This window comes from Polypterus senegalus, chromosome 3 (genome assembly GCF_016835505.1).
Source record: "Polypterus senegalus isolate Bchr_013 chromosome 3, ASM1683550v1, whole genome shotgun sequence".
In the NCBI taxonomy this organism is placed as follows: Eukaryota; Metazoa; Chordata; class Cladistia; order Polypteriformes; family Polypteridae; genus Polypterus; species Polypterus senegalus.
Window position 1 is genome coordinate 259738124 of NC_053156.1, and position 15986 is coordinate 259754109.

At 37.0% G+C, this 15986-nt stretch overlaps 1 protein-coding gene across 1 annotated transcript in view; it reads right to left on the reverse strand.

The window, feature by feature from the left end:
* The window catches only part of opn5 (opsin 5), a 110846-nt gene that overhangs the window by 21458 nt on the left and 73402 nt on the right, over positions 1-15986 (reverse strand). The window contains exon 3 of the mRNA XM_039750003.1: positions 7329-7448. Coding sequence (XP_039605937.1) covers positions 7329-7448 — 120 coding nt within the window. The remainder of the gene's footprint in view (positions 1-7328; positions 7449-15986) is intronic.

Consider the following 15986-nt stretch of genomic DNA (forward strand, 5'->3'; position numbering starts at 1 on the left):
AACATTCTGATAATACAAGTTAAGACAGCCAATGTCTCGTTACAGTGGATAAAGTTTTTTTTTATTTTTATATTCAAATGAATAACAACAGCCTGTATAAAGAAATTCTACATGCTTTGAGCACTAAGATGATTAAGTGTATCCATTTGTAATACTGCACCATTTAAGCTAACATGCTATATTGAGAAAACCCATGGAGACATTGAAGAACAGATAATATCATTTATACGCAGTGTTATTTGTTTTGATGAATACAGTGACAACTTGATTTAGCTGAGCTTATAATGTGAACAAAAGCAAGCATTTTCATTCATTATTATTATTCAGGATTATTATTATATCATGCAAGACTAAAAAAGTGTGTTGTATTCCCTTGAGAGAAGTAAAATTTCAGAGCAGCACAATTGGTGGCTTTTTTTAGAAGGGCCATAAAAGAATAATTCCTCAATACGTAACAGTATAGTCAGTGCTGTAGTCAAGGCCACCTTTGCCAAGTCCAAGATAAGTCCAAAAAAGCATCTAATCGAGATCAAGTGAAGACTGGGGCTATTGGGGGTGAAGATCAAGTCCAAATGAGTCAAAACAGAGACTGAAAACAGACCAAGTCTGAGAATTCAACTGGTTCTAGCACAAATCTGATGAGTTTTCAGGATTACAAATGCAGGATCAAATTGGACCATATTATTTATTACTTTATTATTATTATTACTTAGTATGTTTTTACATCTGGCAGTGCATTTAATATTTTCTGAAAACAATATATGACCCTTACTGTTTTTGATAATAAATTTAAACATTTCACTGATATTTAAAGCAAAAGGAATCAGAAATACAACATTAACAAAAAGCCAAACCAAATTAAATAAAAACTAAGGAAAACAGTGCTAGAGAAAGAAAATTCAAAAATGAAATAAAGGAAGAAGAGCATTTTTTTTAAAACTGGGATATCTTGCCTATTATTTGCATACATCATGTACCACAGTTGCCTTTAAAGGCGTAATTTTAAAATTGAAAAGTAAAGAAAGGAAAAGTAGGGAGGGAATTGTGCAATTTCCTTTTTTCATACAGTCTGTGAGCACAGTAAAGACAAAAACATAGAAAGCACAAGTTTCTTAAAAGGATTTGTCGACTCACATGAGGTCTGTACTTTTAAGGTAATGAGAAATGAAGCAAAATGAAACCTTTTATTGACTAACTGAGTCGATAACCATATGCAAGCTTCCGAGCAGCCCAGGCCCTTTCTGCAGGCAAGGTGTAAATGGTTTCATTTTTCTTCACTTATCATTGCATTCATAAATGGCTACCATGGTACATTGATCTACTGCTACAGACGTACAAGGCTCAGAAAGCACTATGTAATTTACACATACTGACAGCAGATGGAGACAGACGATAACGGCTATCAGATCAACTACTTCTATACTTGTGCAGAAAGGTCTGCAGTTTCAAGTTCAAAATATTAATAATATTTCTAAAGAGTGCATTTTTAACTTATTAGAATAAACAAAATGTACCTTATTTAATCAATTTAAACTGCATTACCTAAAACATTTTTCAGAACACTGAGTTCATCATGCAGTAGTATTGCTGCTCATTGATTTTTGAATTGTTATGTAGTAACAGTAACATCAATACTTTGAAATTAAAATGGAACAGACTGCTATTATGTTTTAAGGTGGTGCATGAATCCTTCAGCCCAGAATTTTTGTATTCATTGTCTGTCATAATTGGTTGTTGCTTATCCTAAGGCTGTCTTCCATTAACAGGCCCCTTTTAATGTCAGCATATCTGTGAATGTGCTTTACAACACTTGATAGGGCATGTTTCAACCTTGTGCATTATCCTGCTTGGATATTATGTGGCCCTTTTGACTCTGAGAGGGATAATCAGTTTCTATAATAAAGGAAATTAAGGGGGAAGTACATTTAAGAATTAAGCTAGGAAGTACTTCTTTATGCAAAGAGAATATGAAAAAAACTACTGAGACACGTAGTTGAAGTAGAAATCTTGACAACCTTTTAAAAGTATCTCGTTTGTCAAATAATCAATATATGGATGGACAATAATCATACTAACAATCACTCAAGGAAAGAATAATATTTTCAAAGCTTTACTTTTAAAATCTTCAGCTCCCTGTGCTGGTAGAAAAAAATAACAGTCATTATTTAATAAAATATGCAAAGAAGAATGTGAAAGGATGTGTCTTCCTCACATATATTAAATAGTAAAGACAAAGAATACAGTGTTATGCATTTATTATTCAAATGCAGCCACAAGGTAAACCCAGCTCTTACACAAACTGTGTACAATTATGAATTAGTCCTTCCTTACTAGGACTGCATGCTGCCAGCTAACAGATGACTTACAAATTGCAATCTGACAGCCCTCTCAGATCTTAAATTAAAAGGGCAACATTATTCCAATTCCTTTTTCCTTGGACCATGTGCTGTCCTCTGTTGGCTGGGAAGTATTTTAATCTCATGCCATCCTTCCATGGCCTTCCTTGACTTGTCTTATCAAGGAGGGTGAGGTAACCCTGGCATTTAGTGTTGGTTGCATGCCCTCTCACATCTGGTAGGAATATTGTGTTGCAAGTGTTCTTCATGCTGTCTTGTAGAAACTTCGTGGGCCTTGTCCCTGGCATATCATCTGTCTGACAATTAATTGTCAACGGAGTAAGCCTTCACAAGAGTAAACAAGTGAGAAACTTAGTAAGACAATAAACAGATATCAGTTTCTTTAAATACATTCTGCTGTATTCCTCTTGCTAAGGAATACTTATACCTGCCTATCAAAAATGCCAACTGAAGGGCTTCTGTGCCTAAGAGTGTGAATGTATCGCAGTGGATTTTGCATGGCCTTCTTTCTCGTACTTCAGAGCTGCTCTGGAGATGTGTATTCTTCCTGCCCATAAATCTTATTTTCATTTGGACTTCATAATAGTTCATTCTTAAAGTTTCAAGGCATGCTGATATCCTTCCTGAAAATGGAGCATTTAGAAAAACAGCATTGTACATGCTATTTAGTTTTGGATTGTGCATTTTCTGGAAGCACAGCCAAGTGAAGTGGTTAGCCACTCTGCCTCACAGTCATGGGGCCTTGGGTTTGATCCTGTATGTTTGCTTGTTCTCCTGGTGACAGCATGGATCTTCCTCCAAGTACAACCAAAGATGTAAGTGTTAGGATAATCGGCAGCTCTAATTTTAGAAGTGGTTTGTGCATGAGTGTGCTATGAGAATGACTTGGGCCCTGCATTGTGCCCAATGCAGCAGGACTGATATTGGTTACCTATGGCTCGCGAATGGACTAGTAGAGTAGAAACTACAGTAAATGGATGGGCTATCAGTACATGGACATTTATTTTAAGGAACATATATTGCACATTTCATATTTCAATAATTTCTTAAGGTGTTTTTGCTTTGTTTACTTCTTAACTAAATTTCAACTGTATTTAAAACATTGCCCTATCAAATTTGGCTGCAGTGGTGAAGACTGACGTCATGCTGCGCAACAACTAGAAACCCAGTTACTGGGTTCTGGAAATACTTGACAATCTGAGGAGGGAAATACTAAGAAAGAAATAGATGCATTTGAATAGGAAACTTGTTAGAACTTTTTCTCACAGTGGAAGTTTGCAATAGATTGGATAGTTATTAAACTGATGTAAGAATATCAGTTCTTAAGGTATACTGTATCATAATGAAATGGTGAAAACTGGGTAATTAGCTGAGCAAAATTAAGCCCCCACATTTATAATTCTTATACTACACACAAGAAAAAAATCTGTTATAGTGATATTGGCTTGTCGAAAGAGCAATCTCTAAATGGAATACTGCAGAGTTAATGTATTATGGATTGTAATGTCTTCTTCTTCTTTTTCATTCGGCTGCTCCCGTTAGGGGTTGCCACAGCGGATCATCTGTCTGCATATGGATTTGGCAAAATTTTACACCGGATGCCCTTCCTGACGTAACCCTCCCCATTTTTTCGGACTTGGGACCGGCACAAAGAAACACACTGGTTTGTCAATCCCCTGTAGCTGGGTTGTATTATGGATTGTAATGTAATATTTTAAGAAGTGGACAAAGGTAACTTTATAAATAAACAGCATGAAATGTACTCACCCTTAGAACATTGGGCACAACTTCTATTCATTACTTCTGAAATTATAGTGTGTTTTTTTTCTAGTTGTATTCTATATCCTCTAAATCCTTGCTGCCTCACTGCCAGATATGGGTGCTTTGTTGTGTGAAGCTTTCTCTGTGAAAGGTCTTCAACAGATAATATGTAAAAGTACAGGAGAACAATGAACAGATAATCTTGTGTCTCTTTCTGTACAAACTCATACATTCCCTTAGATGACTGTATTTCTACTCCTGCACCTGAACATTTTCCATGAAAAATGTTACCTGAATTTTAGATTTGCCTTACCCCTCTCTCGGGTCTAGGGATAAATAAACTAAATTTATACCTCAGACATTAGACCAGGGGAGTCCAACTCTAGTCTTGGTAGCCCGCAGTGGCTGCAGGTTTTCATTCTTAATTAGTGAGCCGCTTTTGATGCTGATTGACTTATTTTGCCTTTAGTTTTAATTGACGTGAATCGGACCCCTTAGTTCAGGGGTCCTCAGTCACAGTCCTGGAGGGCCGCAGTGGCTGCAAGTTTTTGTTCTGATCCACTTGCTTAATTAGAATGCAATTCTTGCCAATAATTTAATTTCATGGCCTGTTCGTGCTTTATCTCTGCTATGTCAGGTCATTCTCATATCCTAGATTTTCTTCCCTTTTCTAAGTTGTCATAGATTCCCAGGGACATGTCCCCACCAGGACGCCAGAAGAAGCAGGGGACTGGAAATGGGACAATATTTTCCCTGGAGACTGCCAGGGGGCACCTGGACATGGTTGGAACCTTGGATGACAGCACTTCCGCCATACCAGGAAGTGCTGCCAGAAGAAATTCCAAGGTCACCCGGAGTGATTCCGCCACACCAGGAAGTGATGTTAGGCAGAACACCTGGAGCCTATCCGGGTCATTATAAAAGGGCCCACCTCCCTCAAGAAGCTGAGCCAGAGTTGGGAGAAGGAGACAAAGCTTGTAAGGAGGGGAGTGGAGGTCATTGAGAGAAGAAGAAAGAAAAAAGACTGAGACTGTTGGAGAATAAGGCATTGTGGTGTTGTGTTTAATAAACGTGTGCATTTTGGACATTCTGGTGTCTGTCTGTCTGCCTCTGGGGGCATGCTTTTCACAAAGGATATCATTCAAAGGGTATGAAGTCTAAAATGGATGAATAATTCTCAGTCCTTCACTTTTTTCTCTTCACTTTCCTTCCAAGTATTTAATTAAACCCAATAGTGCACGATAAATACACACAGGTATAAATGGTAACAAGCGAAATGGAGAAAAGCTGGTCTCTTTTGTCATTTGCATGTTATTGCTAATTAGGAGCTATTAAAAACCAAGAATATAGCTGTTTAAGTCTAAAATGAGCAATAAGGGTTCAAAATCTTAATGAGCAAGACAACTAAAGTGAAGCAGAAGTGTTACTTGAGCAATAATTGCTTCTTATTAAGCAAATGGGTTGGAACAAGAACCTGCAGCCACTGCGGCCCTCCAGAACTGTGATTGAGGACCCCTGCCTTAGTTGTTTCTTTTTCCTTAATGAGCAGCCAAACAATAATGAGACACAAAACAAGCCGCCACATGACCAGCTAATCTGAAAATAAAGAAAGGTGAACGTCTCAATCACGGTGGTCTGCTCAGATCACCAAAACATCTTGACAGTGGTCTTAGAAATAGCAGAAAATCAACAGTCTGCTGTGGCAGAATGAGAGCAGCAACAAGTCATAACATTCAGTAACGGTTTAAATTAACAGCAAGAACTGGCTTCTCATTAAGAAATTGGCTGGAGTTTGACGTTCTAATTTAGCTGGTTATCTGTTAGCTCGTTTCACATCTCATTTCTATTTGGCTGCCATTTATTGAAGAAATGGATCAATTCAGAGGACTGAATCCTTAAAAACAGGGCTATTAAAATGAAAGGAAATGGAGTTAATTAGTAGTGAAAACTGCTCACTGATTAGGAAAAGGGTTAGGATGAAAACCTGCAGCTACTGCAGCCTTCCAGGACCGGAGTTGGACAACCCTACATCAGACTATTACAAAGTCCTGGAGCCATCCATGAACAAGTACGGTAAACAAGTCAATATGTGAATTTTACTAGTAGTAGTATAGTATTAGCAGTAGTATTAGTATCGTCACATGTACAGGGTAAAATCCATGTTACGGCAGCCACTGCACATTCCCTCTAATTTAATCTATTTGACAATCCACAGTATAAACAGTAATTCAGTTATATTAATTTAATCTTAATAAATTAATTTTTTAGGGGAACAACATCTTGCAAAACTTCCAATAAAATAATTAGAAACTCTTTTCTACATATTTCAGTAATTCCAATAAATTCATTTATAATTAGAATGCAATGAATTACACAACAGTCTGTAAAGACTCAGAAACTGTCTTTTTGGATGTCTTTCGAATGCCCCTGTGGTTTTTCAATAAGGAATAGAGAACTCTTGTTTAGACTATTGATTTTTCAGTAACCTCCCACCAACTCAGCTAATTCAATTTCAATTGACAGCCACACATGACATTATAACAAACAGAAAGGAGAAATCAATAAGTATTGTGAAGCTGACAAATTAATAATAATGACAAATTATATTTGTGATCTGGGAATCTTTTTTGGAAAGTGGGTTATATATAAACATCATTTTACATGAATTTTCAAGTTAGAAAGTTGCTATTATTGCATCTTTACTTTTCTGCAAGTAGTTAGTCTGCATGTTGTATCCTTTGGCAAACTGAAGCATTGCTGCTGCCACTCCTTCAATCATATATTGTGACTATTCAGTGTATATTTTATGCTGAAAGTATAAGTGAAAAAAAAAAGATTACTTTGTCCTTAATGGACCCTTATTGAAGAAAATGTAAAATAGTCACTTGTAGATGTGTATCCTTACATAAGTATTCTTCAACTGTATATTTTAAATAGAAATCTGCAAATAATAATACCATCTTAAATCTTTAAAATACACCTTTACATTATTTTACATGTATTATTTTATATTTGTAAATAACCCACATTCTATTCAAAGTAATATTAAAAGCAATAAAAACATTTCACTCCTGAGCTACAATTTGTTAGAATGCCTCATGCTAATATCACAATTACCATGAAATCAATATATTATATAACATAATTTGCTTTCAGTATAAACTGCCATTTTCCATAAATATGTTCTCTGGTGAAAAACAAATTAGTTACCTGAAATTCCAAAATCAAACAGCGCTAAGTTCACTGTCATGAGCTCAGGAGGCTTTAGTTTTGTCTTTCGTTTACAGGACATGAAAATTACATAGCCATTTCCAAGTATTGAGAGGGCCCCTATGAAAGAAAATCAGACAAGAAATGTACAACTGTTTAAAGGCCGTGATTAACACCACTTTAGAACTTTAGACTGGAGTTACACTTTTTGATATGTCAAGTTGTCAAGTGCAAGAATAGAAAATTTACTATAAAATGAAATGTTATACAATGTTACATTTCTGGCTGGTGCTGGATGGTGTATTTATTGGAAAGCATAATCTACACAATAAACATTTTGCTTTAAAAACTAACTTTGGTTTCCATAATAACAAGGTTAATGATTATGTAAATCTGAAGCAGTGAGGTGACAATAAGACAGAATCTGCTTATGTGTGTGTGTGCGTGTGTGTGTGTGTGTGTGCTCATTCAACAGAGATGCCTGTGTTTAGCTGGTATGGTATTTAGACTCTTTTCTCTCTTTACCTTTATTTTTCTACATTTTAATCTACTATTGTTTTGTAAAATACAACCTAAATACATTGTATAAGCTTGAAAATGTATAACATTAGTTACATTTTGTTTTGTTACATAAAAATCAATGTTCAGGATACAACAAAGTGCCATGATGACAAAATTAAATCCAACTGAATTTTAGAAACATAACACTTTTGAAATGGACCACACATTTTGAGTTTAAACAACATGAAATTTTATTGATATCCTATTGCATACTGTACCGTTAAGTCACCATATCTAACAAAACTGCCTTTTAAATGGCTTTTTGCGACTTGCGCCTTTTGTGTTGGTGTAGTGGTGGCTTGTTTTTTTACTTCTCACTTTCAGCCATCACTCCTGTCTTGCTCTGCTGCTTCGGTGGTATTGTGAAAAGAGGACAGAGTGAGCAAGGCTGTCCTGCAAGTATAATTATCCTGTCCACAGCAAGTCCTGTGCAGTGCCTCCAAGTGGCAAGGCATGGTAACCGGCTGCTGAAAGGCCCCAGGCTATATCTGTAGGTGCTAGGAGGAGGTTTGGACCCCAGACATGTGCCTGGTACCCATGAACCAAACCACCCAGCTAATGTGCAGATGGAGCTTATCAGCCTTGGTTGGCAATCCATCGAAGGGAAGGAAAACTCTTGATAAAAATCTTATCTATTCTTGTCAGCGATGTTTGGCAAGTAACTCTATGAGAAGGAAAACTTGGGCAAAAACCAAAGCCAAAGACAGATGTTCTGGGCCTATGATGTAAAACCACAGTACAAGGTATTTACACTTTTATGAATCTAACAAAACCAGCTGACCCAAAAAGAACTTTGACAGATGTAGCAGGTATCATATGTGAAATTCTTCATTATCATGATTATATACAGTAGGATGCAAAAGTTTGGGCAACCTTGTTAATAGTCATTATTTTTCTGTATAAATCGTTGGTTGTTACGATAAAAAATGTCAGTTAAATATATCATATAGGAGACACACACAGTGATACTTGAGAAGTGAAATGAAGTTTATTGGATTTACAGAAAGTGTGCAATAATTGTTCAAACAAAATCAGGCAGGTGCATAAATTTGGGCACCGTTGTCATTTTATTGATTCCAAAACTTTTAGAACTAATTATTGGAACTCAAATTGGCTTGGTAAGCTCAGTGACCCCTGACCTACATACACAGGTGAATCCTATAATGAGAGAGTATTTAAGGGGATCAATTGTAAGTTTCCCTCCTCCTTTAATTTTCTCTGAAGAGTAGCAACATGGGGTCACAAAACAACTCTCAAATGACCTGAAGACAAAGATTGTTCACCATCATGGTTTAGGGGAAGGATACAGAAAGCTGTCCCAGAGATTTAAGCTGTCTGTTTCCACAGTTAGGAACATATTGAGGAAATGGAAGACCACAGGCTCAGTTCAAGTTAAGGCTCGAAGTGGCAGACCAAGAAAGATTTCGGATAGACAGAAGCGACGAATGGTGAGAACAGTCAGAGTCAACCCACAGACCAGCACAAAGACCTACAACATCATCTTGCAGCAGATGGAGTCACTGTGCATCGTTCAACCATTCGGCGCACTTTACACAAGGAGATGCTGTATGCGAGAGTGATGCAGAGGAAGCCTTTTCTCCTCCCACAGCACAAACAGAGCCGCTTGAGGTATGCTCAAGCACATTTGGACAAGCCAGCTTCATTTTGGAATAAGGTGCTGTGGACTGATGAAACTAAAATTGAGTTATTTGGGCATAACAAGGGTGTTATGCATGGAGGAAAAAGAACACAGCATTCCAAGAAAAACACCTGCTACCTACAGTAAAATATGGTGGTGGTTCCATCATGCTGTGGGGCTGTGTGGCCAGTGCAGGGACTGGGAATCTTGTCAAAGTTGAGGGACGCATGGATTCCACTCAGTATCAGCAGATTCTGGAGACCAATGTCCAGGAATCAGTGACAAAGCTGAAGCTGCGCCGGGGCTGGATCTTTCAACAAGACAACGACCGAAACACTGCTCAAAATCCACTAAGGCATTCATGCAGAGGAACAAGTACAACACTCTGGAATGGCCATCTTAGTCCCCAGACCTGAATATAATTGAAAATCTGTGGTGTGAGTTAAAGAGAGCTGTCCATGCTCGGAAGCCATCAAACCTGAATGAACTAGAGATGTTTTGTAAAGAGGAATGGTCCAAAATACCTTCAACCACAATCCAGACTCTCATTGGAACCTACAGGAAGCGTTTAGAGGCTGTAATTTCTGCAAAAGGCGGACTCTACTAAATATTGATTTCATTTCTTTTTTGTGGTGCCCAAATTTATGCACCTGCCTGATTTTGTTTGAACAATTATTGCACACTTTCTGTAAATCCAATAAACTTCATTTCACTTCTCAAATATCACTGTGTGTGTCTCCTATATGATACTGTATTTTGCTACTTTGTCTGCAGGACAATATACAGGGACGGTCCCCAACACTTTTTTTTGTGTGAAACGTTTTCTTTATTGGGAAATCCTCCACAAGATATACTGGGTCATATACTGTATAGACATTAAAATGATTTCTAAATATAAAACAAACAATTACTGCAGTCATTTCCTTGCTTCTCTGTGCCTGCTTGTCTGGCTTAAAACAAAATCTCACCATTCTGTAGAAAAAAAAACAGGTACTCTTTGTTGGTTTCTCGAAATTAAAGCTCTAAGTCATTTACACCTTACACTGCAGATGTACCAGGCTCAGCCCACTTAGAGGAAACCCAGGTACAGAACTAAGACATGGAAAGATACATCTCTGTTAGCCCTGGGGGCTGTTATATATCTCTTTTTTATGTGTATATCATTTAGCATCATTTTTGTATGTTTATTGGTCAAGTTTTTTTCATTATTTGGATAGAAACATTGTTGGTCATAAGTGCTGCCATTTTGTGTCCATCATTGCATAGCAGTGCTAAGATGTTTTTTGTTGCTGTGAAAGAAAAAATGTACAATTGATGGCATGAGCTAGAAAAAACAAGCTAGTGTTAGGAATTTTGCAACATCATGATTTAGTTTTTGGTGCACCACTTTGATGATTCTTCCGGTTGTGACTTTACTGAGAAGTTCAATTGCCATTACTGGCATTAACCATTTTCTGGTTCTTTATTACTCTCATAAAAATTACCATGAACTTCAAATGCTACCATGGTGTTCAAAACAGTAACATCTAAGAATTTCCCAAAAGGAGCTAGAATTAAGTTGCTGACAACAGGTGACCCTGGCCTGCAAAGCGTGGTATGTCATCACTGGTGTGCTACATTTATAAAGTCATTATTGGCACATGTACAGAGTTACAGAGTTCTGTGAAGTTCTTACTTCCATGTGCTAATCAACATGCAACACATCGCCATTCTCTGACTCTATGAACAGTGAGTAGGAATACTCCACCTCAGGACTTTTGTCTTTATAACCTGAAAACATCTCCGAACACAATGAGCTTTGAGACAATCCAATTCCCTACAACTGGTCAAAAACAGCTAGTTGCCCCTGTTTATTGGTTAAAGATCTGCTTTCAAAACATATTGGATTTCTTAACAGGCAGAAATGTACAATGTATCAGGCACTGCAGAGGCTGAAAGGTTAACATGATGTTAACATTTTACCAATTTGCTAGAAATTATGCAATATTTACTTTGTTATTTAAAAATTCAGGCTGAAAGCCATCTTTTTTTCCTCAGGATTCTTTTCAGTTCTGATTGCTTCTGTTTGACTGATTAAATGCAGTTTTGTCCATCATCAGGATATGAGAAACATATAATGAAACTGACTTAACTGCATATTTTAATATGTTTTAATTTCTCTTGCATCCAAAAGGCAGCGGTAATCCCAGTGTTTTGTACTGTAAAAACACAACCTCATTTCTAATGATTTGATAATCTGCCCCCTGACTTACTATTGTACAGGAACAGAGTACTTTTATCAAGGGAAGCTTTATGCTGATTTAGGCCAAATTGCAGATTGCCTAATCGTCAATTTAGTTAATTGAAAAATAGAGTATAGTTACTAATATATAAAGCAATCGGAAAGAATTCTACCCCTTCACCTTTCCACACACTTTACTGCAGATAAATTTGCCATTTTTGCTCATTAATCTACACTTAATAACTCATAATGACAAAGTGGAAACATGTTTTCTGAAAGGTTTGCAAATCAAAAACAAATTAAAAACTGACATCTCTCATTCATTTAAATATTCAGATACTTTACTGTGGCATTCTGAATTGTGCTCAGTTGCATCCTGTTTGCTTTAATTAAGCTTGAGATGTTTATGGTGGTGAACTGAATCGATTGGGCATCATTTAGAAAGGCACACATCTGTGTATATAAGGATCTACAGTTCACATGCACTTCAAGACAAAAACAAGCCATGAAGACCAAGGAACTCTCTGAAGATCTCCCCTATAAGACTGTGGTGAGGTATAAATCAGGGGAAGGGCATAAATCTTTTAAAGCTCTGGGTGTTCCTCAATACTTGTGAAATGGAAGAAGCTTCAAACCACTTCCTAGAGATGGCTGCCTGGCCAAATCGAGTAACGAGGCAAGAAGGGCCTTGGAGTTTTCCAGGCCACATTTAAGGGACTCAGAGAGCATGAGGAAAATGATTCTCTGGTCTGATGAGACAAAAGTTGAACTCTTTGGGAAGAAGTCTGAGCACTTTGTCTGGTGAAGATCAGGTACTGCTCTTCACCTGCAAAAATGCCATACCTACAGAGAAGCCTGGCAGTGGCAGGATCATGCAATAGGGGTACTCTTTGGTGGCAGGGACAAAGAGACTGGTCAGAATTGAGAGAATGATGAATTCAGCCAAATGGGATTTTTGATAGAACCTGCTCCAAAGTGCACATATCCTCAGACTGACATGACAGTGCACCTTTCAGCATGACAATGACTCAAAACATACAGCCAAGACAATTCTGGAGTGGCTCCATGACAAGCTTCTGATTGCCCTTGAGTGGACCAGACAAAGCATAGAGTTAAGCCTCATAGAACATCTTTGGAGATATGTGAAGATGGCAGTTTACAGACACTTCTCATCTAATTTAACAGAGCTTGAGAAAATCTACTAAGAAGAAATGAATAAACTGCCAAACCCAAGTGTATAAAGTTTGTAGAGATGTGCCCCAAAAGACTCAGATCTGAAACTGCTGCCAAAGAGGCAATTAAGGGTCTGAATACCTATATGAATGAGTGTTTTCAGTTTTTGATTGTTAATAAATTTGCTAACCTTTCTGAAAACATGTTTTCAATTTTTGTCACTATAGATTGTTGTATGTAGACTGAAATTAAAATTAAATCTACAACACAATAAAGTGTGCAGAAAGTAAAAGAGTCTAAATACTTTCTCAATCTATTGTACTACTGTTGTATCATTTATAGAAGGCTGATTTTTTGACAGTAGTAACAGTGGTCTTATGCTGCAAGTAGTGTATCACAGATTACTTATCTTCTATGTTTTTATTGCACTTTATTAAAGGGTAACTTGGCTTGCCAGCATTCAAAATGTATCCTATAATTTTCACTTTATCTTGGACAATTACTTTGTAATTATGGTGATGTACCCATTTCTGCAACATTATATTGTATTTATCCTTGAATTGTACAGCTCACTCTAATATTTTCCATTTAAATATGTTAGTTATACTTTCAAAATCTGTCTGGTATTTACCAGTGGTGCATTTTCTGGTATTTGCTGTGTTGCTTTAAGTGTACTGTCTTGTTTATGTATTTAATACTGTACTGTAATCGTGACAGCAGTCAGCTCATCTTACAATTATATCCTTGTAGAGAAAAGCCAAGCAAAATGACACCTTTTATTGGCTAACTAAAAAGATTACAATATGCAAGCTTTTGAGGTAACTCAGGCCCCTTCTTCAGGCAAGATGTAATACAGAAACTGAAGTTTTATGTGTTTATATCCACACACTAGGGCAAGAAACAACAATGGTTAATCTTTATATCCTTGTGAATTCTTCTGTCAGACATCTGGTGATGAGTCAGAACAGCATCTACAGAATATAAAGATTGGGGATCATGGTGCATGTAAAGAGCTCTTCATTTGTCATGTGGTCCTGCCAACTAATGTTGAGAACATACCTGTGGTTGCACATATGAAGGGCATTTAATTACCTTTCCTGTCTGGAGTAGAGCACCCAGGATTTGCTGCTGTACAGCAGGGTACAAAGCATACATTTATGTTGTTTCAGACTCTCCGAATCAGCTTAGTAAAAGTTGAGGCAGCACAGCCAATACTCCAGTTCATCTCTGCATCCAAGGACAGGGTGTCAGTAACTGTGGAGGCCTAGTGGGTGAACTGATGCAATACATCCAGCTCCGAGTTGGAGATGGAGATCAACACCTTTGTGAATCACATTGGTCTTCTTCAGAGTGTTGTTGAGATCTAATTTTTTGACATGCTCTTGAGAACTAATCTGCCAGTCTCTTATGAGTGCGTAGTCAATGAAGCATCATTTGCATTTAGCATGTTGCTGATGAAGACCTGCTGAAATTTGGTCTTTGCTCTTGGCTGTGAAAGGCTGAACAGTTTACTGTCAGACCATGTGTGAAGATACACCCCTTAAGTCAATTCCTCATCAAAGTAAAGAAGATGCAAAACAAACAATAGTACTATACATAGGTTGAATGATTTCCACCTGATAACTTACTTATTTTTTAATACTTGAGTAAGAATTACAGTTTCTAAAGTACACCAGTAATTCTACTGTAACTCAGGTCCAGTTCTTTTCTGAATACTGACGCAAGTTCAAAGAAAACACGTTATGCTGGGATCCAAGCATCTTTCATTTATATTTCTTATAGTGTAACTCTTTACTGAAAACAAATATTTGAAACAATTGTAAAATTCAATTAAATTAAAAGTAAGCCTTCAAGACTAAAGTAAAATTGTAGAACAAGAAAAAAAACACATTATTGGAACCCATGTCTTCAAGTGCAGCAACACGTAAGAAATTGCTCTCTGTCAGTAATAAAAAAATAGTGTCATCTGTTTGAGGAGTACAATATTTGCTGCAAGGCCCAATAGTAACTCTCAGCATGACAACTGTCAGAAGAGGAAGTGTGGAAAGCCTCAGGAATCAATCAGGACAATCTGATTATATTTTAGGGACAGGTTTCAAGGCAATAATTAGGGGGACATGAATCACATTAATAACTATGGAAATGCAGAAGGATATTACATAAATGTGAAGTGGTTTAATACATTTGATGTCTGATCTGTAGGCTCATTCTACAGCTACAAGAAAATACATAAATCTTTGAATTTAAAAGGAAAGCAGTTATCAAAGCAGTTTTTGACCACTTAAAAGTCAGAGATGTAAAAATATATAAGGAAGTAAACATATAATTTTATCAATGAATTGTCAAATTGTAAAAACAAATCTATTTTGGGAACCATGTTTCGCTAGCACAAAGTCAGAGTGTCAGAACAAATCCTGGATGTAAACCAAAAAACAACCATAGATGGATGACCAGTATGTCACAGGGCACACTCATTCACACACCCATAATCACTTGTACCACTCCAGTTTACAGTAGGTAGAAACATGTTACGAAGATGGAGTACAAGGCCACAGATTGTTGTCAGAATGGAGGCTGAACTCCCGGTCCCTAGAGCTGTAAGACAGGACAAGCCACTACACTGTGTCACTATTATAAGAAAAAAAATATACTCTAAACATAAAATCAATAAAAATGTCAAAGAACGATACACTCTGCAAGTGCAGAATGCAAGGTAATAATGTTTTACTGCTTATGTTTTTATTGTAATTATATATTATGAAACAGCAGGATTGACAGTATCTAGACAAAGAAAAATGTAATTTGTGCACAGCTCACTCAAAACAAAAGAAGGTACAATTTTCGACCAACTTGCTTCCCTTTTTGTACCATTTCTTTCATCACATTGAGACTAGGGAATTCATTCCTGGATGGGTTTATCCATACCCGGGACTTCATGAATCCCACATGTCATTCCCGGGAATCCCAGGCTCCCGGGGATGACACAGCGCAAGGGCACTGAACGGTTTTAGAATGACCATCACTTATTTTTAATAAAACTACTGGAATATGTAGACACCAATAA